At 53.0% G+C, this 24,883-nt stretch overlaps 13 protein-coding genes across 15 annotated transcripts; 1 reads left to right on the forward strand and 12 right to left on the reverse strand.

Moving 5' to 3' along the window:
- Window positions 1-353: 353 nt before the first annotated feature.
- J3458_000177 (uncharacterized protein) lies at window positions 354-695 on the reverse strand (the record flags this gene model as incomplete). Its single annotated transcript, XM_066115986.1, has 1 exon — window positions 354-695. The coding sequence occupies one exon, from the start codon at window positions 693-695 to the stop codon at window positions 354-356; it is 342 nt and encodes a 113-aa protein (XP_065977867.1).
- Window positions 696-846: 151 nt separating this feature from the next.
- On the reverse strand, window positions 847-1,852 carry J3458_000178 (uncharacterized protein; the record flags this gene model as incomplete). Its single annotated transcript, XM_007813801.2, has 1 exon — window positions 847-1,852. Exon 1 carries the CDS (start codon window positions 1,747-1,749, stop codon window positions 847-849), a length of 903 nt encoding a protein of 300 aa, XP_007811992.2. The 5' UTR covers window positions 1,750-1,852.
- A 181-nt stretch (window positions 1,853-2,033) lies between these two features.
- DPH1 (Diphthamide biosynthesis protein 1) lies at window positions 2,034-3,768 on the reverse strand. 2 transcript variants are annotated; one of them, XM_066115987.1, is made up of 2 exons: window positions 3,313-3,768; window positions 2,034-3,247 (listed from the first exon to the last, which is right to left on the reverse strand). In XM_066115987.1, exons 1-2 carry the CDS (start codon window positions 3,527-3,529, stop codon window positions 2,100-2,102), a joined length of 1,365 nt encoding a protein of 454 aa, XP_065977868.1. In that variant the 5' UTR covers window positions 3,530-3,768; the 3' UTR covers window positions 2,034-2,099. The 2 variants fall into 2 exon arrangements, with proteins under 2 accessions (XP_065977868.1, XP_065977869.1); XM_066115988.1 differs by having other exon boundaries at window positions 2,043-3,674.
- A 65-nt stretch (window positions 3,769-3,833) lies between these two features.
- J3458_000180 (uncharacterized protein) lies at window positions 3,834-5,651 on the reverse strand. Its single transcript, XM_066115989.1, has 2 exons — window positions 4,458-5,651; window positions 3,834-4,397 (listed from the first exon to the last, which is right to left on the reverse strand). Exons 1-2 carry the CDS (start codon window positions 5,314-5,316, stop codon window positions 3,988-3,990), a joined length of 1,269 nt encoding a protein of 422 aa, XP_065977870.1. The 5' UTR covers window positions 5,317-5,651; the 3' UTR covers window positions 3,834-3,987.
- Window positions 5,652-6,762: 1,111 nt separating this feature from the next.
- VMA2 (Vacuolar ATP synthase subunit B) lies at window positions 6,763-9,141 on the reverse strand. The gene is made up of 7 exons (XM_007813804.2): window positions 8,819-9,141; window positions 8,676-8,760; window positions 8,603-8,622; window positions 8,510-8,545; window positions 8,287-8,448; window positions 7,906-8,231; window positions 6,763-7,831 (listed from the first exon to the last, which is right to left on the reverse strand). The coding sequence occupies exons 1-7, from the start codon at window positions 8,915-8,917 to the stop codon at window positions 7,024-7,026; spliced, it is 1,536 nt and encodes a 511-aa protein (XP_007811995.1). The 5' UTR covers window positions 8,918-9,141; the 3' UTR covers window positions 6,763-7,023.
- A 201-nt stretch (window positions 9,142-9,342) lies between these two features.
- J3458_000182 (uncharacterized protein) lies at window positions 9,343-10,931 on the reverse strand. The gene is made up of 2 exons (XM_007813805.2): window positions 10,623-10,931; window positions 9,343-10,527 (listed from the first exon to the last, which is right to left on the reverse strand). The coding sequence occupies exons 1-2, from the start codon at window positions 10,908-10,910 to the stop codon at window positions 9,679-9,681; spliced, it is 1,137 nt and encodes a 378-aa protein (XP_007811996.2). The 5' UTR covers window positions 10,911-10,931; the 3' UTR covers window positions 9,343-9,678.
- Window positions 10,932-11,110: 179 nt separating this feature from the next.
- TUB1_1 (alpha-tubulin) lies at window positions 11,111-13,697 on the reverse strand. 2 transcript variants are annotated; one of them, XM_007813806.2, is made up of 7 exons: window positions 13,069-13,697; window positions 12,927-12,967; window positions 12,832-12,858; window positions 12,679-12,754; window positions 12,069-12,599; window positions 11,577-12,000; window positions 11,111-11,510 (listed from the first exon to the last, which is right to left on the reverse strand). In XM_007813806.2, the coding sequence occupies exons 1-7, from the start codon at window positions 13,091-13,093 to the stop codon at window positions 11,285-11,287; spliced, it is 1,350 nt and encodes a 449-aa protein (XP_007811997.1). In that variant the 5' UTR covers window positions 13,094-13,697; the 3' UTR covers window positions 11,111-11,284. The 2 variants fall into 2 exon arrangements, with proteins under 2 accessions (XP_007811997.1, XP_065977871.1); XM_066115990.1 differs by having other exon boundaries at window positions 12,927-13,126.
- Window positions 13,698-13,710: 13 nt separating this feature from the next.
- On the reverse strand, window positions 13,711-17,685 carry J3458_000185 (uncharacterized protein). The gene is made up of 3 exons (XM_007813808.2): window positions 16,510-17,685; window positions 16,122-16,433; window positions 13,711-16,014 (listed from the first exon to the last, which is right to left on the reverse strand). Exons 1-3 carry the CDS (start codon window positions 17,269-17,271, stop codon window positions 15,433-15,435), a joined length of 1,656 nt encoding a protein of 551 aa, XP_007811999.2. The 5' UTR covers window positions 17,272-17,685; the 3' UTR covers window positions 13,711-15,432.
- J3458_000184 (uncharacterized protein) lies at window positions 14,278-15,087 on the forward strand (the record flags this gene model as incomplete). Its single annotated transcript, XM_007813807.2, has 2 exons — window positions 14,278-14,601; window positions 14,689-15,087. 2 exons carry the CDS (start codon window positions 14,278-14,280, stop codon window positions 15,085-15,087), a joined length of 723 nt encoding a protein of 240 aa, XP_007811998.2.
- On the reverse strand, window positions 17,674-19,342 carry J3458_000186 (uncharacterized protein). Its single transcript, XM_007813809.2, has one exon. The coding sequence runs from the start codon at window positions 19,144-19,146 to the stop codon at window positions 18,226-18,228; it is 921 nt and encodes a 306-aa protein (XP_007812000.2). The 5' UTR covers window positions 19,147-19,342; the 3' UTR covers window positions 17,674-18,225.
- A 229-nt stretch (window positions 19,343-19,571) lies between these two features.
- J3458_000187 (uncharacterized protein) lies at window positions 19,572-19,898 on the reverse strand (the record flags this gene model as incomplete). Its single annotated transcript, XM_066115991.1, has 1 exon — window positions 19,572-19,898. The coding sequence occupies one exon, from the start codon at window positions 19,896-19,898 to the stop codon at window positions 19,572-19,574; it is 327 nt and encodes a 108-aa protein (XP_065977872.1).
- A 1,049-nt stretch (window positions 19,899-20,947) lies between these two features.
- On the reverse strand, window positions 20,948-21,274 carry J3458_000188 (uncharacterized protein; the record flags this gene model as incomplete). Its single annotated transcript, XM_066115992.1, has 1 exon — window positions 20,948-21,274. The coding sequence occupies one exon, from the start codon at window positions 21,272-21,274 to the stop codon at window positions 20,948-20,950; it is 327 nt and encodes a 108-aa protein (XP_065977873.1).
- Window positions 21,275-21,801: 527 nt separating this feature from the next.
- PBP1 (poly(A)-binding protein binding protein) lies at window positions 21,802-24,529 on the reverse strand (the record flags this gene model as incomplete). Its single annotated transcript, XM_066115993.1, has 3 exons — window positions 21,802-23,959; window positions 24,023-24,395; window positions 24,457-24,529. 3 exons carry the CDS (start codon window positions 24,527-24,529, stop codon window positions 21,802-21,804), a joined length of 2,604 nt encoding a protein of 867 aa, XP_065977874.1.
- Between the last annotated feature and the right edge of the window lie 354 nt (window positions 24,530-24,883).

Here is a 24,883-nt window from a genome sequence, read left to right on the forward strand (position 1 = left end):
GCAAGCATGTAGTGACATACAAAGATGGTCCCCCTCCTTTTGTCGTCGCAAGTCAACGTCTCCGGCGGCGGTGGTGCGCCCTGCCACAAAACTCCAATGCCACCATGTTCCGTCTTCTCACGCGCGAAGCTCTTCGCACACCCAAGTCAAACGACACTTCATGACATTATCCTACTCTCACTCAGTGCACCACCCCAAGAACTCACCAAGCCTTTCAAATTATAAGCATAGACAACAACAAGGGAAGACCCAAACCCACACCACCACGCTCTTCCAAAATAGAGAAAATTCCACCAATAATGTCAGCAAAGCTTCACCCCCCATCGAAACCATTACAACCAAAATCCAATCCTCTACCCCCTCTCATCCAGACCCCTTCTGGCCTCGCCCTTCTCGAACTTCAGGGCACCATCAATCTGCCCCAGTCCGAAGACGGCCAAGCACTCAGCGGCATCGAAATCGGCAGGATTGACTTCCCGGACTACGTACCCGACGCCGAGGGTTCGGCGTGGATGAAGCGCGTCCACATGTACGTCGGCCAGCACCAGCGCCTGACGGGGGAGGATGAAGAAGCTGCCCAAGGCCATTGCCGTCATCAGTCGGCGCGAGAACAGGGTACTAGAGAATTCGGCAGGGACGTACCTGGAGGAAGGGGAGAACTTGGAGGTTGTCGAGATTGTCAAGTACAAGATCATGTTTTCAAACCGGCCGGAGCCCGTGGGGACGACGAATGCGTCTTAGACGGCATGGTGTATTTGCAACCAAATAGCGGGGTCTGTTTTTGCTATCTTTTTTCTTTCCTTATATACGATTGTATGGCATTTATTCTAGGGACATATCCCGCGTCTAGGCCCTCCGTGGTGATTGCAACATGCCGGCCAACTCTTGCACCCTCTTGACAGCCGGTCCCCTCAACGCTTCATCAGGGGCCTCTGAAATAAACACCAGTGCTATCATCAAGGCCGCGTCAAGTCTCAAAAAGGTCCCTTCCTCCGCCGTAACCTGCGGCAGCGGCACAATATCAGAATACGCCTCCAGAAACTCGCTCCCGGGCTTCTCCAGCTCCATGATTCTGTACAAATCCACGGCCGTCGGCCCAACCAGGCAGTTGGTCCAGTCTAGAACGGCCACTATTCGGCCCCGTCTCACGCGGAGATTGACGCCCCGAAGGTCCATGTGTAAGAGACGCAGAGGAAACCGTCGCAGTTTCTCGGCAATCCCCTGCAGGACATGTCTTTCCGGAACCCAGCTCTTGGAGGCGGGTTCATGTTTCAAGAATTGCTGAAATCGCCGGACCATCCGATTGACCAAGGCTGTGAAAACATCGCCGTCCTCCATGGCTACGAGTTGAGTATCCCAATCTTTTGGCACGTGGGAGGTGTGTATTAGGGCGGCCACACGGCCCACCTCGGCGGGCGATGCTTGAGTTCCGTCATCCTCGATGAACTCGCTCAGCATGGCGGGATAGCCATTGGTCTCGAGGAGTTCAAATGCCCGAGGTACGGGGACCGGGCCGCCGTGTAAGAGTTTGTAGATGCCTAGCTCTTGGGCGAGGAGCTCTCTGGAGTCATTGTTTGGGTCATTGGCGTTTTGGAAGACTTTGTGCTGGGGAATGCGGAGGGCTACAGGACCGTAATGTGGTGACTGCGCCTTGTAGACAAGGAATTCGAGGCCCTCGGCCACGGATTCGACATCTGTCAGCTGGGCGGCGGTGACGAAGGGATGTGCTGGGGCGCGGGCGCGGTTCATTGTAACTTGACGAGGCCTTGAGCTACTGCCGAGTTGCTATCGTAACGAGATCCTTTTCGATATCGACGCTACTTTCTTCTTATTACCATGTTTTGCTGACATTATACGGGCAGTCGTGCTGTAAATATCGTGCGAGTGATGGAGGAGGTAAAGTTGGACGCGAGGAGAATGCGCTGCCATAACGACTTGGTGCGTCACCATCCCAACTGCAGGACGTGAATGCCATGAGCATCCATCCCATTCCATCCCATCCCATCCATTGCATATTTGGACGAGCACCGTGATGATGATTCATTCATTCGCTAGTTTATTTGATCTAAAAAAAAATTATTTTTCTCTTTTTCCCCTTTTCAACTTGCCTCTAAAGGTCTCGCCCTCCCCAAGCCCTCCTTGCCATAATAATCCATCGGATACACACTCCCCTTATCCCACTCCTCCTTTACCCCCAACGCAACCAAGGCCTCATACGGTGTCAGCAACGGCCGTGGAAATGCATACCCCCAGTCAATACTCAACCGTGGACAAGCCACTTGCACCCAACACTCAACGTCACTCATCACGGCCAGTTTCCCCGGGAAAATCTCACTCAGCAGCAGGTTCACCCACGGTATGCCCTTCTCCTTGAGCCTCTTCTCAATAAGAGCCATGGTATGTGGATTTCCCTGTCTGCCCAACGAACCCAATATAAGCCCCCACCGCTTGGCCGTTCTAGCCGTGTGAATCGCACTCCGCCGAAGAGACTGCATCTCATCGTGGCCGTACGTCTCACGCGTAAGCTTCCTCGAGTACGGATCGTACCTGTACGCCGGTATCGAAGGATTGTGGATCATGATGCTCTCCAGGTGGAAGCGGCCATCGCCAAGGTACAGAATCATGTCGACGGCATCTTCGTCCTTGAGCCGGGGGGATGTGCAGCCCAGGATTTCACCTTTGCTGAGGGGCGCGATTTGCGGGACGAGCACCTTGAAGCCTGCTGCTTCGAGATTGCTCCGCACGCCGTGGATGGTGGCGTTGAACTGAATGGTGCCCACGACGGCCATGGTCTTGCCCGTGGCGAAGTTGCGCTCCAGGGAAGCCAGCAGGTGCGCCGTGTCGATGCTGATGTCGACGAAGACGTAGAGCGTCTTGATTTTGGTCACGTCGACGGGGATGAGACAACTGTGCGCATAGTGTACCAGCAGATCGCACCCCAGGGCTCGCGCCGTGTAATCGTCTATGCAGCATGCGCCGTAGGTGACATCCCCCATGATGAGGGTCTCAATGTCAGGACAAAACTGCGTGAGAATGTCCGAGATGGTGGTGGCGAAGAGCAGGAGGCCTTCGGGCATCTGGAGAGCCACCTTCTTGGCTCCCGAGGTTCGGATCCTGTGGATGGTCTTGGGGATTTCAAAGCTGTAGTTGGCCGGGAGCAGGGCGATGGCTTCCTTGAGGTTTGGATCATCGAGGATCTCCCTGGGGACTCTGTTCAAAAGACGGGGTGCTCGTCTTGGCTTGGCGGCTGGTGAAATTGCGTCAAGACTGATGAATATTCACAATAGCGTCTGCTGGTGACAAACCACGAACCTTGAATGGCGCCGCTTTCGCCGTCGGCGCCTGTCGTCCCATTCTTTGCTGCTGCCTCTGCGGCTGCCCTTCTGCCTACGAATCGTTTCTTGGGCTGCTTGGTGGTGGATTGAGGAGTGTAGTCGCTTGTGGGTTCAGGTTGATGAGCCTGGGTGAGTTGGGCTTCCTCAATGTCTGCGGCGATGCCGAGGTCGACTTGCGCCCGGTCGTCTTCCATGGAGCACACAATTCAGTGGTTGTTGGGGAAATTTTCTGTGTGTACCCTCCGTCAAAATCTAATATCGCCCAAAATTGGCGTTTTTATCGTCCACGTATAGGTGTTGCCAACTCTTGCGTGACCAGGTGCAGGTGTGAGTTTTTTGGTTCCGCTTTTACGATTGGTTGGAGTGTCAGTTACCCAACTTAGTGATCAAAGCCGTGGCTTCTCTTGCTCTGCCGCCCCGTGAATGTAAATCCTCTGAAATCTTCTGCGTGACACTTCCGAGCACGGAGACTAATTTTTTTTTCCTTTTTTTCTTTTTTTTTTTTTTTTCAAAAAAGAGAAATCAACAAAAATAAAGTCACACCAGCCTATTCCTCATATCACAGTTCATTAATTAGCATAACGAGTACCAAACACACCACCGGCGCAAGTATATACCATAAGTTATAACCAACCCATCCTCCCCGCGCCACCTACGACGACGGAGTCTTGCACTTCTTCTTTTCATGATCAGAGACCAAACTAAACCTGTACTTGGCCTGTAACACATACGGATCACCGCCAGGCTCATAAATCTGCTTCTTTCCACGCATCCACTCAGGGTTGTTGATGCCGTCAATGTAATCCTGGACCTCGAGCACGACACATCCATACTTGGGAATGGTGCGAGGAAACCTGTCCTTGTTGTCCCCCGTCACGCCCTGCGTCCTCTTGAGGGCCATGGTGCCATTCTGCCCGTTGCACGAGTATATCTGGAAGGCGTCCTGGTCAGTGAAGACATCGAGCTGGATGCCAGACCAGGGGGACGACAAGGTGGTGACGGGGCCTTGCTTGCGCCAGTCGTAGGGGCCGATGGCGCCGCGGTTGTTGATGAAGCAGTTATCTGCGAGGACATTGTCAGCATCAACGAATAACGCCTGTCTGTTCGTTTCATCAATCTCACCGTAGCCTGTGCAGTTGAACCCGCAGTTGTTCACAATACCCTCGTCCCCGAACGAGGCTCCAACCTGCTTGGGCTCGCTCCAGAAGTCATTGACGCCGCCCTTCTTGTTTGGCAACAACTCGCCCGTCGGGATGAGGATGTTGTCCACGCCCACACGGAAACCGGCATACGGCATATGCAGCGTATGGTTGAACACCTTGCTCGTTTGGTTATTCGCAAAGCCATCCAGGTTCCAGTACGTGTGGCTGCTCAGCATAATGGGCGTCTTCTTAGTCGTCGCCTCGGCGACCATCTTTAAATCCCAGTCTCGTCCGTTCAGACTGTACGTTACGACAGTCACGACCTCTCCGGGAAATCCTTCCTTGCCGTCGGGGTCAACCAGGGAAAAGGTAATGCTGCGGTTGGAGTGCGAAACAACGGTGAAGTTGCGCCAGTCCCAGCCATCCGGGCCGCCGTGGAGGGTATCGACACCGTCGGGGTGGCTCTTGGTGGGATTCTCATTCGCCTTGACGTGATACTTCTTCCCGTCGATTTCAAAGGTGCTGTTCTTGATGCGGTTGGCATAGCGGCCGGGAACACCACCAAAGTGAGGGTGTTGCTTGTCAATGCCGTAGTAGGAAGCGTTGTCGAAGCCAGCAACGATGTCGCGCTCAATTCCGTACTGGTCCTTGACCATGAAGTTGGAAACAGAGGCGCCGTAGGCAACAAAGGCGGCAGAGATGCCGTCGCCATAGATCCAGTACTTGCCGTCCTCGTCAGGCTTTGGCTCGTTGTTGGTGTTGGCGTCTGCGTCGGCGGCGCATGTTGACGGCAGCACCGCGAGCGCAGCGAATGCCAAGAACTGCAAAGTCGACTTCATGGCAGCGAATTCCTGGGCTGAGAGTCAAGTCCAATTGATTTCGTGGCCAGTCAAGACTCCGTCACTATCTCAGCAACTCTTTGCGCAGCAGACAGATGCCTGGTCTGATTCAGATGCGCGTGTCTCGCAATGCTCTGGATCTGGAATAACAACAAAAACAAGAACCGAAAATGTCCCACTCAAGGACTTGCACGAGTTGTTGCACAAACAGCTACTAAAACACTGAGACAATTGGATGAATTGGTGGCCCAACGGGCGTTTATAAAATGCCCAGTGCAACGCTGCTGATGGACGGATCCCCCATCCCACGATGCCGTGCTGCTGGTCAATTCCTCCTCCCATCTGCAAGATCAGAACGCTCAGCAACGTGCTTTCTCCTCCTCATGTAACCCTCCCTGCAGGTAGGTATCACGCACCCCGACAAACCAACCCGAAGGAGACGCTGTTTACGCCTAGGGTCAAGGGCACTAATTGGCCCGTTGGGTCAGGAATACGTAGCGACGCCGATCATCTTGCCAAGAGGTTGGCACTTGGGCAAAGTACAAGTAAAAGAGCCCATCTCCGCATCATGTCACCCGTCTAGAGTAATAAGTGCCAATTTTCCAAGCAAATGAGATGCAGAGAGACATATCCGCACCCATCAGCGTTCAGATTCATCCCCAAACTTTCCAACAACGGGCATTTTTCTCTCCACTACAGAGTACGGGGTACGGGGTATGTGCATGCAATAGACCGGGGATGGATGGGGCTGCCAGATCCTTCCTTGGCTGGCCATTCATCCGCAGCTGCACCGCCAACACCCCGTCCATTGAATGACAGCTCATGTCTGTCACCAGTGCACACAGGCCGTAGCCAGCCAAGTTACTCGGGCAATTCTGGGCCCCAGCGCCTTGCAGGCTGGCACCTGTACGGAGTACTAACTACTCAGCAACCCAGGCCAGCAATTGAGCTGCGCGGCGCGCCCAACTACGCCACCAACGAAACTAACTGCAGCGGGCTACTCCGTACTCCGTACGACTTTCAATCTTGACCTTGCCACCTTGCCATGCTGCAGCACCCAAGTAGGCCCGAAAACACCACACAAGCCCATGGACCAGATGACCGGCACTCCGCATGCCTGCCTTGTCGACACCAACAGTATCATCATGACTGGGACCTGCAAGTGCGAACCAGTCCACCGACCAACTTGCTTCATTACCTACTAGGTACCTAGGCCCTTGCTCGCGCGGCTTACACTAACCCGAGGGGACGTGCCATGGCATCACACATTGAGCTACGACCTTCAACATGCGTTTTTATGACGCTCTTGCACAATTGGGTGTTCGTTTCTTCTCCTTCATCCTTCATCGTCATAGATAGCCACTTGATTCCAGGGGCCATCTTTCTGCTTCAATCGGCACAACTGCTGCAGCCGCTACTCCGGACATTCACGTACTGAGACTCATATTCTAATACAAATAACCATGAAATTGCTACCTTCTCCCACAGAACTAATATCAAATATCGCACAACAAGGCTGCCCTCCGCCGCATTTATACACATACGCAACAAGGGCAGCGCTTTGCCACCTTGCATTGTACCATATGTTCTGGCCCCTCCTTATACTTTGTCTATTATACTGGCCGCAAGCAAAAAAGAAAAAAAAAACATGCATAGATATGTATATATCTGCCGCAAACAACGTCACTTTCAGACGCAAACATATTCCTATGCGTCAATCAAGTTCTCCTCCCTCTGTTGCTGGTCCTTTGTCGCCACATCCTCTCGAGCCTTGCCCTTTGACTTGGCATCTTTCTGTGCACGCTGGTAGAACTCGTTCAACACCTTGGCCGGGATTCGGTTCAGGAGATCCTTGGGGTAGATACGCAGCAAGCTCCATGCGAGATCCAACGACTCGAAAATAGTGCGTGACTCGTAGGCTCCTTGACTGATAAACTGACGCTCAAACTTCTCCAAGAACTCCAGAGACAGCTTGTCTTCGGCAGACAACGCTTCTTCACCAACGACTGCCTTCATGGCAGCAGCATCACGGCCAATGGCATACTTGGCATACAGCTGATTGGACACATCACCGTGATCACGGCGAGTCATGCCCTCACCAATAGCCGACTTCATCAGACGAGACAGCGACGGGAGCACGTTGATAGGCGGGTAGATACCACGGTTGTGCAAAGGACGGTCAACGAAAATCTGGCCCTCGGTAATATATCCCGTCAAATCAGGAATAGGGTGAGTGATATCGTCGTTGGGCATGGTCAGAATAGGAATCTGAGTAATGGAGCCATTACGTCCCTCAACACGGCCGGCACGTTCGTAAATGGTGGACAAATCAGTGTACATGTAACCGGGGAAACCACGTCGCCCTGGAACTTCTTCTCTAGCGGCTGAAACCTCGCGGAGGGCATCGCAGTATGCAGACAAATCCGTCAAGATGACGAGGACGTGCTTCTCGAGTTGGTAGGCGTAGTATTCGGCTGTCGTAAGAGCAAGACGAGGTGTAATGATACGTTCAATACTAAAAGGCAAAAATTATCAGCAGGCACATTCCCAGGCAACGCAAGCGGCATTTACATAGCAATCAGAACCTACGTAGGATCGTTTGCAAGGTTAAGGAACAAAGTGGTGCGTTCCAAGCTGCCATTCTCCTCGAAGTCGCGTGTGAAAAATCGAGCGGTTTCCAAGTTGACACCCATGGCACCAAAAACAATAGAGAAGTTTTCTTCGTGAGCGTCGTGAACACCCTTGTTGGTCACGCCGTGCTGCTTTACCAGACCGGCTTGTCGACAGATCTGGGCGGCAATCTCGTTGTGTGGCAGACCGGATGCGGAGAAGATAGGAATCTTTTGGCCTCGGGCAATCGAGTTCATCGTATCAATGGCAGAGATACCGGTAGAGATCATTTCCTCGGGATATTCCTGACGACTGTGAGCACTTGACTCCTGTGGAACGTAGAATATAGGATGCACGTACTCTCGAGTATGGGTTGATGGGACTTCCGTTAATGTCGAGGTATTCTTCGGCCAAGACTTTGGGTCCTTTATCAATGGCACGTCCGGATCCGTCAAAGATACGACCAAGCATATCCTCAGAGACACCAAGCTTCAAGCTCTGGCCAGTGAACTCAACTCGTGTCTATGGAGAGCTGTCAGCCATCGTGGATATTCGTCGCATGAGGAAAATTTCATCAGCCTACTTTCTTAACATCAACACCAGAAGTACCCTCAAAAACCTATCGAATTGCGTCAGCAACCATCAAAGGCGGATCATCCCTTCGTGCATCACGTACCTGGACGACAGCTCGATCACCTGTCCAAAGGCCGTTAGCAAAATCGTCACTGCAGCAACATGTGATGACAAACCTCGAGCCTCCAAAACCTGACCAGATCGCACAGATCCATCAGGGAGTGTCAGCGACACAATCTCGTTATATCTCGGGAATTTGACCTAATGACGCCATTGTCAGTATGAACGGCCGGCTATCCAGCTTGTTTGGTCCTCCTACATTCTCAAGAATGACCAGCGGGCCGTTGACACCGCCAACAGTGTTGTATCGGATTCGCGGCACGACCGAGTACGACGACGACTCGCGAGGGTCCCCCATGATGATGACGGCAAGAAGCTATGGCAAAGTCCAGTGGGGGTACGGCAGGATAAAGGCGTCAGCTTAGGGTACGCAGAAGACGAAAGAAAAAGCCGGCTGAGCCAATTCTGGTGGTGACAACGGCTCTCCTTGGAAGGGGGGACGAGTTGTTGCGGTTGAGATGAGGCCTTAGCTTTGACGGAAAGCGAACTGATTAAGAACCCATGAAACTGTGACAAGACGAGGTTGGAGGAGGTTGAGCTTGCTTGGCATCGAGTGGAGCATCCGCAGCAACCTGAAGCCAGTACAGGACCCACGCCCACGGAGGATTTGGCTTGAAAGCGGGCCCGGCTTGCTTCTCAAGATGCTGGCCTACCTGAGAGTTCACACAGACGTTAGTGGCATCACATGACTGGCAGCTTGGTGAATTCCCCAGAAACTGCCCCTCCAGATTGAGCATTCGAGATCAGTCAACGTTAACCTCAAGTGGTGGTGTAGGTGTGAGACTTTGGGCTTGATATTGCGACTACATGGCGGGCGAAATGCGACAAAGAACAAAGAGCTTTTTCATAGCAATATATCACATAATCGTCAGGTTCGCACATTACATATATAGCCTTTGAAGGCCCTTGCATGAGGGCAATAGAAGTGAATCTTACTGGCCACCACATGAGGCTACACTCCAAGTTCGAGTTCAGATGACTAAACGCCATGAGATCACACAATGTGTCTTCCAGTATGGGTATGCCCTCCCGGTACCATCTACCCAATGCCTCCAAACCTTAAGCCTTGGCAGCCTCGGCCGTAGCTCTAGCCCTCGCCCCCAGCACCGCTTTTCCAACAGTACTATCATTCGGCTTGCCCAACTCCGACGTAATCCACGACCCAATATCGGCCATGGCATCCAAGTCAATGCCAGTATCCATGCCCAGCGTCTCCATAAAGTATACCATGTTCTCCGTGGCGACATTACCAGTCGCGCCAGGGCTATAAGGACAGCCGCCAAGTCCACCTACGCTGCTGTCGAACGTTCTAATACCGTGCTCCAACGACACCGCAGTGTTGACTAATGCCTGTCCATACGTGTCATGAAAGTGCATGGCGATGTCCTCGGTGCGAAGGCCCGCAGCAGACATGCACCTCAGCAAGGCACTGGTGCGAGGCGCAGTACCCATGCCGGTAGTATCACCCAGGGAAATTTCATCGGCTCCCGACTCGAGAAGATCTGTGGCGACTTCAGCGACCCTGTGGGGGTCAACGTCGAATCCTTCAAAGGGGCACCCCAGAACAACAGAGATATATGCACGAACTCGAAGACCTAGAGCCTTGGAGTCCTGGATGACAGCCTTGAATCGCTCCAAGGACGTCTGGATATCGCAGTTGAGATTCTTTTGCGAGAAGCTCTCGGTGGCTGCCGCAAATACGGCGACCTCCATTGCAGGCTTAGGTTCGCCGTTGCTATCGGCTCGAGGGTCGAGTTGGGTGGAAAAGGTTTCGGGGTTGGCTTTCAGAATATCGGCACAGTTTTGGAGCCCCTTGGTGTTGGGTACCAGGAAGGAATAAGTCATGGGAACAGGTGCTTGTACTTTCTTCTGAAGCAGGTGCTCAAGAATTTCACTCGAATTTGCCATCTATACCGCAGCACTGTTAGCATAATCGCCCTGCGTACGCTTCCTAATCCCCAAAACCTCAAACCTCATCCCTCCTGCGACAACGATCAACACACCTGAGGAACCCATTTCGGCGAGACAAAAGACCCGGCCTCAATCGTAGAAACACCAGTCCTGGCTAACCGCTCAATCAGATCAATTTTGGTTGCAAGCGAAATTGCCTTCTTCTCATTTTGTAATCCATCGCGAGGACCAACCTCGACAAGCTTGACCTTGTTATTCGATGTAGCCTGTTGGCTGTTGGCTGTCGCAAAACCCCGTCGCAGCCGGAATTGAGACCGTCTGCAGGCCCTGCAAACCACTGATCGGATGAGAGTCATGCTGGCGGTCAGTACAAAGCTCATAAAAAGGAAGGATGAGGAGACGTGAGGAGAGCCAGCTCGTCGGCCGTCTTGGACTTTCATCTGTCGTCGCGTAGCGTCGGCTTCCATCTCGGCCCGGCAATCAGCCGACCGCAATGAAGCCACCCCCGCGTCAAACCGAGTTCACAGCTTACAGGAATGGCCGAAACTGGGACTAGCCGTATCATTTAAACAGTTCAACATGGTATAATGGACATCTTACATTTTGAATCTACAGAGTTTTAGGACATTAAAGCAGCTGGATTGGCTTATAAGTTTATAAAGAAAAAATAAACCCTTCAAGGGGCTAGGGTATGAGTCCAGAATTAGAAAACAGTGGCCACTGGCGCTTAATCATTCCTTTCGTGCAACACTGTCTAGTATTCGGCCTCAAGCTCCTCCTCACCCATTGAGTCGGCAGCAACTTCCTCGTAATCACGCTCCAGAGCAGCCAAATCCTCACGGGCCTCAGAGAATTCACCTTCCTCCATGCCCTCACCAACGTACCAGTGCACGAAAGCACGCTTGGAGTGCATCAAATCAAACTTCATAGACAAAGAGCTCCACGCTTCAGCGATGGCAGTGGTATTGGACAGCATGCAGCTATATAATATTAGCAACCTTGGTCATAATTTTGGTCAGTGCATAATTGATGAGTAGATGACTTACACAGCGCGGTTGACCTTTGCCAAGTCACCGTTAGGAACGTTCTCAGGAGCCTGGTAGCAGATACCAAGTTTGAAACCAGTAGGGCACCAGTCAACGAACTGAATCGTGCGCTTGGTCTTAAGGGAGGCAACAGCGGCGTGGGTGTCGTTAGGGACGACGTCACCGCGGTACAGCAGGCAGGTAGCCATATACTTGCCGTGACGGGGATCACACTTGACCATCTGGTTGTTGGGCTCAAAGCAAGACATGGTGATCTCCTGCACAGAGTTGGCCTCATGAGCAGCCTTGGCAGCCGAGATGACGGGGGCATAGGCGACCAGAGGGAAGTGAATTCTGGGATAGGGCACCAAGTTGGTCTGGAACTCGTTCAAATCGACGTTGAGGGAACCATCAAAACGAAGAGAGGCCGTGATTGAAGAAACGACTACAAAAAAAATTAAAAATCAGCATTGTCCCACCTTCAAGGTCAACCGAGCCTGTTATCAAGCTTACCCTGGGCAATCAGGCGGTTCAGGTTCTCGTAGTTGGGGCGCTCTAAGCCCAGATTGCGGCGGCAAATATCGTAGATGGCCTCGTTGTCGACCATGAAAGAGCAATCAGAATGCTCAAGGGTGGTGTGGGTAGTGAGAATCGAATTGTATGGCTCGACAACCGAGGTGGCAGTCTGGGGCGCCGGGTAAACGCAGAACTCCAGCTTGCTCTTCTTGCCATAGTCGACAGACAGACGCTCCATCAAAAGAGCACCAAAACCAGAACCGGTACCACCGCCGAAGGAGTGGAAAACGAGGAAGCCTTGAAGACCAACACAGTTATCGGCAACGCGGCGAATCTTGTCGAGGACACCCTCAATGAGCTCCTTGCCAACGGTGTAGTGGCCACGAGCGTAGTTGTTGGAAGCATCCTCCTTGCCAGTGATCATCATTTCAGGGTGGAAAAGATTGCGGTAAGCACCGGTACGGACTTCATCGACGACATTGGGCTCGAGATCGCAGTAGATGGCGCGAGGTACATACTTGCCCTGACCTAGATTGAGCGAGTGTTAGCCGTTGAACATGGCTCAGGGGCTAGCATCAAGATCACAAAAAGAGGGGGGAGGCCGTACCCGTCTCGGAGAAAAAAGTGCTGAAGCCCTGATCCGGGTCCTGAGCCTTGCGCTCCTCGGTGAGATAGCCATCAGGCTGTCACAACAATTGTGGACGTTAGCCATATCGTTCGGGTGTGGGTGGAGATTTGTCAACGGCAAACGGTCATTTACCTGAATACCGTGCTCGAGGCAGTAGAGCTACAGCCCAAATTCAAGTTAGCAACATTATCATGGATCAAGGGATAAGAATCATTAGTCAAGCATACCTCCCAGCAAGAATTGGCGATTTGACAGCCAGCCTGGCCGACTATGCTCGCAGTGTTAGCGTCTCCAAACAGCTCGGGGCAACGATGCGGTGAGCAGCGACGCGTGTGGGAAGGCCAAAGGAGGGGCATTAAAGCTCCTTACCGTTGATGCTGATAACCTCACGCATGGTGACGAATATTACAACAACACAAGTTTGGGTAGAAGGGTATGTATGAAAAGGACGAAAGGAGACAGTGGGAAGGGTCGAAGCCGAGACGAGGCTCTTTTTTCTTCTCTGGTCCACGGGATCCGGTGCGTGTGAGGTTAAGAAGTCTCGGTGCGTGACGGGCGAAGGAAAATAGGTGGGGGAAATTTGGGTGTCCAGGGGGGAGGGGGCGAGGGAGCGAGGGAGATGCGTTGCTGTCCAGGGATTTGTTGATTTCCTGGTCGTGGCTCGAAGAGGTAAGCGCGTCTCTGAGGTCCCTGCCAACCGTCTAAACTGACTACGCCATACCCGAGTGTCAACTGGTGTCTCTGGCTGCCGCGTCCCTGACACTGGGCGTCCCTCACCGCTCTAGGCTGAGCAGTTCACCACTCAAAGTGCAGTCTTCGGCTTGGCTGATATCGACTGCTCGAGTGGCTCCAGATGCTTCCCGGATGGCCTGTGGATGGCTACAATTCGTAACCCGGGCCCGCAAAACCCCCTGCCCAGATGGCGCTATGGCAAACTCTGTGCACTGTTTACGTATTGCTTCATTTGACGAGAATCCACCTCGTTCACACGTCCGCCACGCTACCCGAGGCCAAGCAACCACGCCCAAGTTGTTTCGACGGGGTAATACAGTACGAGACAGCAGACCGGGACACGCTTCCTACTCTTCCGGCCAGACCCATGGCGAGGACCCCAACCTTGGATGCTGCATTGCCGTGGTGAGCGGCTCGATCATCCCATCAATCCCACACAGGCAGCCGTTCTTGATGGGGCCCGAAAGGCAACTAATTAAACATCCGACCAGTTACTCCCTGTGATCCCAAGCACGCCAGGCTGATCGAAAGGAACAATACACTGACGGCCGTAATCCTGAATTTCGGTGCCCATTCGTGACCCTCGAGCTCATCGATTAGGAGCCGGAAAACCCCTCCATTCCAGAGTCTCGTTGACAGTGTGGTCATTTACGGAACACCAGACAGTATCAGCTAAGCTGTCCCATCACTGCACATGCAACCAAATCGGATTGGCCTTTATATGTCGCAGCTTGACTCGAGGCTGTGGTGATCAATCTGAAGCTGAAGCTTCACTCGCAGTGGTTGACCAATGGGAAGCTGTGCTCGTAACATCAACGCAACCTCCTGGAGTCCTGAACCACCGCCATGATGCCTCCCACGTCAAGCCCCGTGAAGACGTTGGTCTATATAATACTCCTCCTATGCATACTTGTCAAGTGTGTCGTCGGGAATGTTGAAAAAATTATATTCATCGGCCCTCCCCCCTCCGCCACAGCCAGCAGCAACAACCCTGCACTATCATCACTCAACATCAACACCCTGACGCAGGATGAATTATCCGTCCGGACAAATTTGGATCGCATTTTTGCATCCGAGCAAACGAGTTTTCAGGGACAGTCGTCCTGGATTCTGCTCACAAACCTGACTGAGAATAAGAGATACGAGTTGAGAGTCTGCTGGTCAGCATTGGTAAGTACAATCGATCACCCAGAGATCATCTACATTTTGTATCATGAGAAGCTATATTAGCCCTGGCCCAGTCTCATGCTCGATCAGGAACCAACTCGCTTCAACATGGAAGCCTACACCCTAGATACAGTCCTAGAGAATGACAAGCTCCTCCACTCTCTGAGTGCCTACGCGGCGTCGAGGCCAAATATCCAGACAACAAGGCAGTCTACTATCATTCCAGATAGCTCTTCGCTTCTTGTCGAAATTCACTCCGCGGCTGATTATTTCACCGACAACGCGGAACTTATGACCAACCCTCCACCCGTCCTGGTCGATCTCATCCTAGACCCGTTTCTTTTCAACGTCCTTCCCAAGTCGCTGCTGCCCACAGTAGGCTATCTAAGTCTCCTCGGCATCGTGACCTGGTTTGCAGCGCGATGGGTCGCATCTAGCCTCCAATCTGTAGCTGATTTGATGGAAACCCCATCCAAGAAGCAGAATTGAAGAGTGCTGCTTCATTTTTCAGACACTATGTCAGACAAGGGTTCAGCGATGATATGAATGCCTCAGTTTGTTTCTTTCTTACATGCGTTCCCGTGCATGAGGAACTTGAGTCATGAAATCAAATGCGCAATTCTAGATACACAAAAAAAATATCACATGCATGCAAAGAGCATTAAGAACCCGTCGTAACTCATTTCCCGTCTACCGATGCCATCTTCGCCAGAACTCAAACCGATGCTAGGTCCAAAAGAGATGCCGGCTCCATACTGTCCGAAAATTTGTTATTATGTGCTTCCGTTCCGATGACAAACTGTGGTGCCATGAACACTCCTCCTGTTCGAGCGGTTAATAATGGCCGCTTTGATACTGTTGATGCCCTTGGTAGGGCTGGTGGCCGCCAGAATATTGCTGGTTGTAGCCACCACCCTGGTGTTGAGGTTGACCATATCCCTGATGCTGTTGCTGCTGACCACCATAGCTATGTTGCCCGCCAGAATAACCCCCCGGGCCGCCATGCTGACCTCCATATTGCCCACCGGAACTGCTCGAATTGCTGGGGTAGTTTTGGCCGTAGGTAGGCTGGTTATGCTGCTGCTGGCCGGGAAATGAAGCGCCTTGGTAGGTGTCATGAGGAGGCGGCTGACTCTGGTAATTCGATTGCTGGTTTGGAGAGTGGCCTTGAGGAGGCGGCGGTGGAGGAGGGTACGATTGCGACCCATGGGATTGATGACTCTGGGACTGATGGCCCTGCGACTGGTGGCCTTGGCTCTGGTGGCCCTGAGAGCCCTGGCTGTGGTGTTGTTGGTTCGGCGTCGAAGATGTGTTGGACGGCGGCCTGGGAGCCGAGCTCCCAGGCGGGTGGTAGGTAGGCGCGTCACCGCCAGCGTATGATCCAGCCCCGGTGTTGGAATATCCGTAGTTGTGGTTCTATTTAACCCCCCGCGCCCATCTCCGTGTTAGCACACCAGCGCAAAGAGAGGAACAAGAACCCGCCCACACCTGAGCGGCTCTCATGAACATTGCAAAAGACTTACGCCTGAGGACTCCTTGCCGCCAAACATGTGAGCTACGCCGCCAAATACAGCGCCAGCAATGCCGCCCTGGTGGCTGGGCTTGCTGGAATTCTGCCCGCCGTGATAGTTCTGCGGCGGCTCCGGCTTGTCTGACGGCGAGAACAAGTTTGACGCGAGCTGCCCGGCTAGCTTCCCAGCTATGCCGCTGCTTCCACCGCTGTGGCCGCCGCCGCCGCCGCTACTCCCGCCGAGAAACTGGCTCGCCAAGCCTCCTATGCCGCTGCCGCCCGATGATTGCTTCTTGCCGCCAAGAAGGGCATTCATAGCCATGGTCTGTCATGCATAACGGCAAAGCTCTGTCAGCATTACTCTGCGGATGAGCAAAGGTGGGATGGAAGAGGTTACTTACACCAAGACCTCGATCGCCGGACGGACCATCCACGCCTCTGGTTCCGTCCGCCATTATCGGCTCCATGGTACCGTCGGGATGTTTGACCGTCTGCGACCCATCGGGATGGGTGATGAGCTCGGGCGGCGGCGTGCCGTAGGGATGGTCAACAGCCTGTCCAGGTGTGGTGCCGGTCTTTGCGGCCTGGGTGGGAATCTCCCATTGCGACACGCCCGTGGCGAGTTGCACGTAGTAGTACTTTTTACTGGCGCCGTCCCATTGCGCAATCCAGCCGGGCGGAAGTTGAGGAGGGGCAAACGAGGGACCCTCGTTGCTCGGCGAAGTTGGGCCAGCCATGGGCCCTTTTTTGACGATGGCTGTCTGGTTTTCGTTGGAGATGCGAGGGATGAGGATGAGGGTGAGGGGGAGGGGGAGGGGGAGGGGCAGGGAGATTGGAGAGGAATATAAGTGATATGGCGGGAAAGGGGGGTGGGAGGTGGGCGGGTTCGCAATCCCAGACAGAGGGGAACGAAGAAGAAATTGGACCCGAGCGAAACAGCGCAAGCAGTTCTGCTTGGTGTTGTTGCGGAGAGTTGTACTCGGTACGGAGTAGAGTTGGGAATGTGGTGGGGGGCAAACTGCTGGGTTGAAGGCTAATATGGCGACGCAGGCAGGACTAGAGCCTTTGGGCCTGGCAGTGAGCGCCTGGTAGGGGCTCGCTTGAACTCTGGTCGGACTTGGCTGCAATGATGGAGCGCGCAGGTGGCAGTAGTAATAATACATATGTAAGTTTGGGCTCTGTTCTATTGCTGGTCGGAGGGGCTTCGATGGGCTTCGAGAGGGTCGAGAGGGTCGAGATGGTCAAGGCTCTGGGCATCCGCAAGTCTGCACTACATGCAACTCAGCCTGCTGGTTATCGCCTATTGTCTCTGCGAAAATTATAAAAAAAAAAAAAAAAAAATAAATAAAAAAATCCCAGAGCGGTGCCGGCGCCGTGTTCCATTGTTTTTTGGTCGGCTTTGACATTCTCGCCGTGGCCGCTCCGTTTAATGTTCTGGACTTAGCAATCCTTCTCCTAGCATTGAAGTCCAACGCGGCGGGGCTGGCCGGCTTCAGCTTAGACTGGAGCCGCCAATTGGCGGCCTCACTGACTTCCATGTTCGACAGTTTGAACTTCGAACTGTCCCGCCATTACAGCTCCATGTCCATCTCGGTCCATCAAACCCACCATGGGTCATGGACTGAGAGATTTGTGACCAGCGACTAATAATCGACGTTTTCGCCCAAATGGCCTCAGACTGCCTATGCGTGCCTAAGTGCCCAGCGTCTGGGAAAGGCTGGTCGAACTTGTGACTATGCCACCAGGCACGCACTTACATAGGGTAAGTACTTTAGGAGCTTTGTCAGCTTCATCGGGCATGCAGCAATACTGTATGGGGTTGATGCCAATATCTAGGCATATTTATTTCGTGGCATCCTTAGTCTACAGCGTTGAACATCTTGAGAAGCTTCGTTCAGGGGTGGGAAGAAACGGTACCATCTGCTGCTTTCAAAACAAGTTTATTTACCATGTATCGGAACTCCACTCAGCTCTATACACATGGCACGTCTTTACGCCCACCAATAACTTATAAGCAGGCATATGCTTAAAACGACACATCTCAAACCACAACCCTAGGTTGCGACGCTCGACCTGCGAGGCCAAACTGACTAACGCTTGATGGGAGCATCCTTTGTTTACTTGGCACGGCAAGATCCTCCGCTACCAACCGGCTTAGGTGTACTTGTAGCTGCGGCAGTAGCGACCGGTGCGGGTGGAGGAGTACTGGCACCAGCAGGAGGAGCACTGGAGTTTCCAGCGTTGTTCTTGTTGTTGTTGTTGTTCAGAGGAGCTGTGCCGGCCCCAGAGGCAGCCGGAGCGGGAGCAGAAGCGGATCCAGATGCAGATGCGGATCCGGATCCCTTAGTGCCGCAACTTCCAACCGGTGGAGCAGACTTGTCAGATTTCGTATCGAGATCGGGGCCGGGGTCGGGGAAGACGACGTCCTTGCTCTCGGCGGTTGAGCAACCATTGCCGATGTTGGCAGTAAACATGGCAGGCCGGCTGCTGAAGGGGGTGGTATCACCACGAGCCTTGCGGATCTTGGGGGCACCGCCTCCAATGGTCACGGCGGCGCAGTTCATGTACATTTCGCGGTTGCCTAGGTTGTTGAACCAAGACCAGGCAAATAGGGCATTACCGGCGGGTGTGTCAGCAGGCACAGTAAAGTCGAAGCTCGACTCGCCCTGGAGAGGGCAGTTTCCAACGTACGAGTGGATGACTTTCCACGTCTTTCCGCTGTCAAATGAAAGAGACGCCTGACAACTGCCTCCGTTGTGGGAAGCAGTGCCGACGATGGTCATTTTGTAGGACTGACCTGGAGTCCAAGTCGCAACAGACTGGCCCTCAGGACTGCCATAGACACTGTGGTGTCCCTTGCAAGGGAAGTCGGAGCCGCTGGCCGAGAGAGGACTCGTCATGCTATTGTCCTCCTTCCCCTGGGGGGTGAATTTGTTGTACTTGGAGAGGAAAGGAGGAGGATCCTTCATCTGCATGTGAGCTGAGCCACAGGATGCAAGTCCAATAATGGCGGCGATGACAGCGGGAAACGTCTTCATGTTGGCTACTTTTGGGGTGGTTGTTTTTTTCTCTCTAAAACAAAATGCTTGAGCTTGAGGGGAGAAGGAGTGTTGAATTTGGATTTGACGAGAAACCAGCTCGTGGTGCCAAAGTGGAAAACTTATAGACAAGAGAAGAGAAGACAAGAGAAGAAAAAGTCTGTCAAAGACTGAGGATCCTATGTGCCGGGAGCTGTGAGGTGCAGATGAATGTGATCACGCTTCCATTGTGGACGAGGACTCGGCCGACCTTTTATATTCCTCTGATAACTATCTCAAAGGGGGGCTGCGTGAATAAGTGCTGTGAACCGTCTGGTCCTGCAAAAATGTGAACCAGGGTTGGACGGTCAGTCAGGGGGAAAACCGTTAACGAAGCACGGACAACCAATTCAATGCCATTGACTATTCACACCGACGACAGACAATCAACAAACTGTGGGACTTGGCGTGAAGTGTCTATTGTCCTCCCACACCCCTCGTTGCGCCGAATCACCAACGACAATCGTCGACCCACGACGACAGCACTTCGGACGTCTAAGGGTCTTGAAAGAGACGTGGCGTTTGAGTATTCGCACTGCTGGTCCAGGAGCTGTCCAGGAGCTGTCCAGGAGCTCGTCGATGGAAAGACGATCAACAGGCTTGGCCCCAGGGGGCGTGCGGCCTGTGGGCATCTTGTGGATCATTGTAGTACATCCAGCGTCTGTTGAAGAGGACATCGCGTACCATCCTTGTTGTCCTTGTCCCGAGGACATGAGGGGAAAAAAAAAAAAAAAAAAAAAAAAAAAAAACACACACACACACACAAATCAAAGTGGCTATATTCACCAATATCCATAGCCTGACTCGTGAAATCTCTCACCCACCGAGACGAATCAAACAACGCTGCGTGCCGTAATCCGGCGACGACGCCAGATGGCCGCTAAACGGTCCAAGTTTCCGCATTTCTGAGAACAAGCTCTGTCCAAGCCCGACAAGACCCAAAAGAAAGTGTTTGGCAATTCCATGCAAGCAACACCACGGCGTGGATATGTTTGGTCTCTGTCTAACGGCAGGTTGGAAACACTAGGCCAGGCACGGCCAACATTGAACAAGTTCGGATGCGTTGCATTTTGCCGGCCGCATCGTGTATGCAAATCTGGTTGGTCGAGCCGCGGAAGCAGGGGCACTCCTTTCTTCCAATCCTCATCGTCCGTGGTCGCTGAATCGCTGAACAGTTGCAGCGGTGGCTTGCGCCTCCCAGTCAATCAGGTGTCAACTGGTTCAAAATGTTTGGCGCAAACGCCTGTGGCAACATTGTGTTTGGGCCAATGTTTGGGGAGGTCAGCCGGTCCCCAAGCAGACTCCTCACCATCCAATCAACGGTCCCGCGCCGCCTATCTTTGCCGCCGCTAACCCGCCGTCTGCCGCCATCAATTGCTGGTTTGAAACGCCGGCCAGCCTACTGCCCACCGCCAACCAGCAACCAGCAACCAGGAACCAGGAACCAGTGAATCGTCCCTTTATCCCGTCATCCATGTCCCTGCGTTTTACAGGGCTCGCTTTATTGTCAGCCGCTACATGTCACCTCGATCTCCGAGAAAGACTGCCAGAATTTAGCAGACACCCATCATCACTCTCTTAAATGTTTCTCATATATATGCTTCACATTCAACTTGTGCCTATGCTTGTGCCTGGGAGTTGGAGCCTCAGAGCTTCATGCGACTTCCCTCTTGAGTGTACAACTACTGTCTACCGGTCCAGGGTCCAGCTACCCGTCATCAATCCCTTGCTCTGTTGCCTACTCACCGCGTCCACCATACAACTATCCTAGCTTGACCCAGCTGCTGCAGAAGCCAATATCTCCATGTTCACGTCCGGGGTCGTTGGCGCCTAGGCGTTCAACTCCCAACCTTACCCCGATAAGATGTACTTCTGATAGCAAAACAATAGTTGATTGAGCGGTAAGCTGTTCATATAAACCCCCTGCCCTACCCTCCACAGCCCAATGTCCAAGACCAAAGCCCCATCCCGTGATAGAGGTACAAGCAAGGCAACGAGAAGTCGCCATTGCCATTGCTTGTGATGAGAAGGGACACGCTGCCGACTTTACAAGAAAAGCCGCCGCGAAGCTGCCAAACCACAGATACATCAGATAAAAAACTGCTCTACCCAAAAGTAGGCAGGGATATTATCCGCGCCCTGCTATGGCGTATACCAATACTCCATATCGCAACCAAATGATAGGATTCATCGGGAAAAGCCTCCGTCACATGCAATCCAGAGAGTTGAGATAAAAGATGAAAATAGTGCCGCCTGGATTGTGATAAACATTCCCTAAACTGTTTGTGTTGCTGTTGCATATAGCTGGTGCAACATTTAGCGAGTTCCGTTGTATCATGTCGCAAGTTGTTAGATGAATCAGCCGATGCTCTCGCAATGGCCAACGGAGTAATCCTGTAAAAACCGACCATAACATGTGATAGCTCTTAACCTAGTCGGCTCATGCCTGTCGGCAATCTCGGCTGACGATTCCTTCGCTCATCACGGAAAACGTGATAGTAGAACCATATTACTTACACATAGCCGTGGTAGCCTCTGACTAGGAAAAGGTCGGCCAGCAGCGCCACGCCATGCCACGCGTTAAAACATCGAAAATGGGCAATATGGAAGAAGTCGTCACTGACTTGGTCCACTGGGTTGCCCTGGACCGTATGCAGGCTGGTTGTACTGCACATTGGGGCTCATGCCATACACTGGCTGGCCCTGTTGGGAGCCTTGATGCATCATGACCGGCGCAGTTGGGCGTCCTGGGCTGGGATAGCCACTACCGCCTGGACCTGGCTGTGGTGGCCCAGTTGGCGGCATGTACTGTGGATGACCACCATGGTACATCATCTGAGGAGCCGCAACCATTCCTTGGGGATGAATGAACTGCGGCTGCATGATCATGGGGCCTGCCATCTGGCTTTGCTGGGGTGGCACGTAATGAGGATTGTTGGAGAAACTGCGGTATTGTCCCATTTGTGGGTTGCTTGGGCCCATGAAAACCGGCTGCTGATATGGGACTTGGCCGGGATACGCAACTGGAAGCTGGCCCATACGCGGAGAGGCGAACGACTGAGCTGAGTTAGACGGCATCATCCGATGATCCTCAGTACCATACGGCGGAAGGGCCACCGGGCCATGCTGTGGTGCGTGCATTTGCATAGGTGCCATATGTGGCGACTGTCGAGTTCCCAAGCCATGAGCACCATGCTGAAGGTGAAATGGAAGCTGGTGTTGGTGTGGCATCTGAGGAACAACATGTGTGGGGTTAGGGGTCGCTGCCAGCGAGGGGCCGTTGAAGGGCTGTCGGTCAAAGTGTTCCGTATATGTGAGATGCATGGTCGATTCGGGCTTTTCATCATCCTTCAACTGTCGCCAAGTTGGTAAGGTATCGAATGATGGACGTAATCCGCCATTGTCGTCCCAGTTACGACCTGCGGGAGGTGCCACAGTTTTGATGTGTGACAGAATCAAGCACTTACTCACATCCACCTTCTTCGTTTTACGGCGGATAACGGGTGTTTGTGGTGCGGAGGGAACGGGACTTTCAGCCACATGGTTGACCGAAGTCCGTGGGCTAGAGCCAGCACTGGCATGGCTATTGGGATTGAAGGCAGCAGCAAAGGGGCTAGGCCTAAATTCATGGCTGTTGGGATTCAACTTGGCGCCCATCTGACCAGGAGCCCCGCTCAGTCGCCTGTTAAAGCCAGAATCGACATTGCCAGATGGGCCGGTAGGGGGAGCACGCATTTCATGGCCGAGACCATGTGGCGTAGTGGCAGGTGGCTGCGAATATCTTTGCTGTTCGACATTGCGAAGCCTTTGAGCAAGGTTCCCGGTCTGCTGCTGAGGGGTGCCATGTTGCGGACCTCGGTTGTTCCGGTAAGGTTGGGCATGGTACGGCTGCTGTGGAAATTGCTGGCGAGGTGCAGTATGCCTGCTACCGTTGCCAGCAGGTCCAGACGCCTGTGGTATCGCAGCACTTCGTGACGAACGACCATCACCTGGATTAGCAGAAGTGTTGGTGTCAGGAGTCTTGGCCGTTACGGAGTCCTTGACGGACTGGCCCTTATCCTTGATACCAGAATCCGCCTTGGTCTTAGCCATCTCCTCCGCATTTTTCATGGCCTTTGCTTGGATTTCCTTTTGTTTTGCGGGGTCTTTTGCAATAATCGACACAAGGTCTGTGGGGACCGGGGTTGACAGCTTGAAACTACTAGCGAATTTCTTCAGTTCGGTCAACTTGACTTCCTTATCAGCTCGGGCCTTGTTGTTCCGAGCCTTCTCTAAATTGATGCGCTGCTGGGACGCAAAGCTCTTGAACTCTTTCAATACGTCAAGCTCGACAGTAGCTGTAGCGCTTGGAGTGGGTTCCTTTGGTTGGGAGGACGCATTCCGGGAGGAAGTAGAAGATGAACCGGTAGTGGTCACCTTCTCCGTGGGTTTAGCTTCGGGTGTCTTAGATTCGGCAGGAAGGTTCAAAGCAGGGGAAGGCTTGGACTCCGTAGGCGTTTCTTCCGTAGTCTTGGGCGTATACGCCTTCGGAGGCTCTGCTCTCACAGGAACGCCATTCTTAACCCCCTCTGAGGCTTGTGACCATGTTTGCTCCGTCGAAGCGGCCTGTCTCTTGACAGGAGCTTTGAGTTGTGATGAAATAATAGCCGGGTCAACAGGTGCGCCTTTCACGGTCGACTGAGATGTAGGTGCTCGTTTTGCGGGAGGCGTGTACCTGTTTTCTCGGCTACCTCCAGATAAGGGAGGGAAGTCCTGGCGGGAAACACCACTGTACCTGTAGTCAATGTAGTCAGTAACCCGTTTGTGACTTGATATAGTAACAGAGCTTAAAACATACTTGTCTTCTTCGTTTTGTCCCCCAGCACCGGTACCACCAGCATAGTCCATTACGCGCTCCTCAGCAACATGGGCAGTTGATGCAACGCTACGCTCGATTTCTTTGGCCTTCCTGTCGGCAGCGGCCACTCTCTCGCGGAATTGGGGGTGGCTCTTGTTGATGGCCGTAGTGTATAAGCTCTCATCGTAATCAGTCCGTAGGCCAAACAGCTTCTCGTTTGCCGCAAACTGGTCCCAGTGTCCACTAGTGGCTGTAGCTTCCAGACTGCCATCCACACCATCAGCCGCATCTGGAACCCATGGCTGCAATGTGCGTTCGTTTCCCAGGCGGCTGTTGGAGATAGCTGTGTCTGTGCGAAAGTTTGATCGATTCCCTACTCATTCAAACCTAGGTCAGTATCTGCTGGTAGACGAGTTATGGTATATGCAGCATACCATTTTGCCCGCGGCCATCCGCCCTGGTGGCACCACCTCCACTCAACGCGCCCTCTTTCTTGGGGACAGGCATTTCGAAAAAGAAGAATGAAACGCTCCAATCGCTAATACAACTTCAGTGCTGGCCAACGTAGGCGGTCTCGATGTAGCATCCAATGAAATTCTCCAGCTCGTCCCTGGAAGGAGAGTAATCTTGCACCGCTCGATCCTAAGATATGGCTTGGAGGGCTAATTAGGAGAAGCTCTACTGAAATAAAAGATTAGTTGTCGGCACGAAAAAGTGACAACGATGGAGACGTGGCAGTTCATATAGCGATGTCACAGAGGGCTAAAAGAACCGCCGGAGTCCCATGATCATCGCACCTTGTACGTCGAAATTGACCGCACATGGACGTTACCACACAGCGGCATCTATGCAAATAGACGA

The sequence above is a fragment of the Metarhizium acridum genome (genome assembly GCF_019434415.1).
Source record: "Metarhizium acridum strain ARSEF 324 chromosome Unknown scaffold_1, whole genome shotgun sequence".
NCBI classification, from domain to species: domain Eukaryota; kingdom Fungi; phylum Ascomycota; class Sordariomycetes; order Hypocreales; family Clavicipitaceae; genus Metarhizium; species Metarhizium acridum.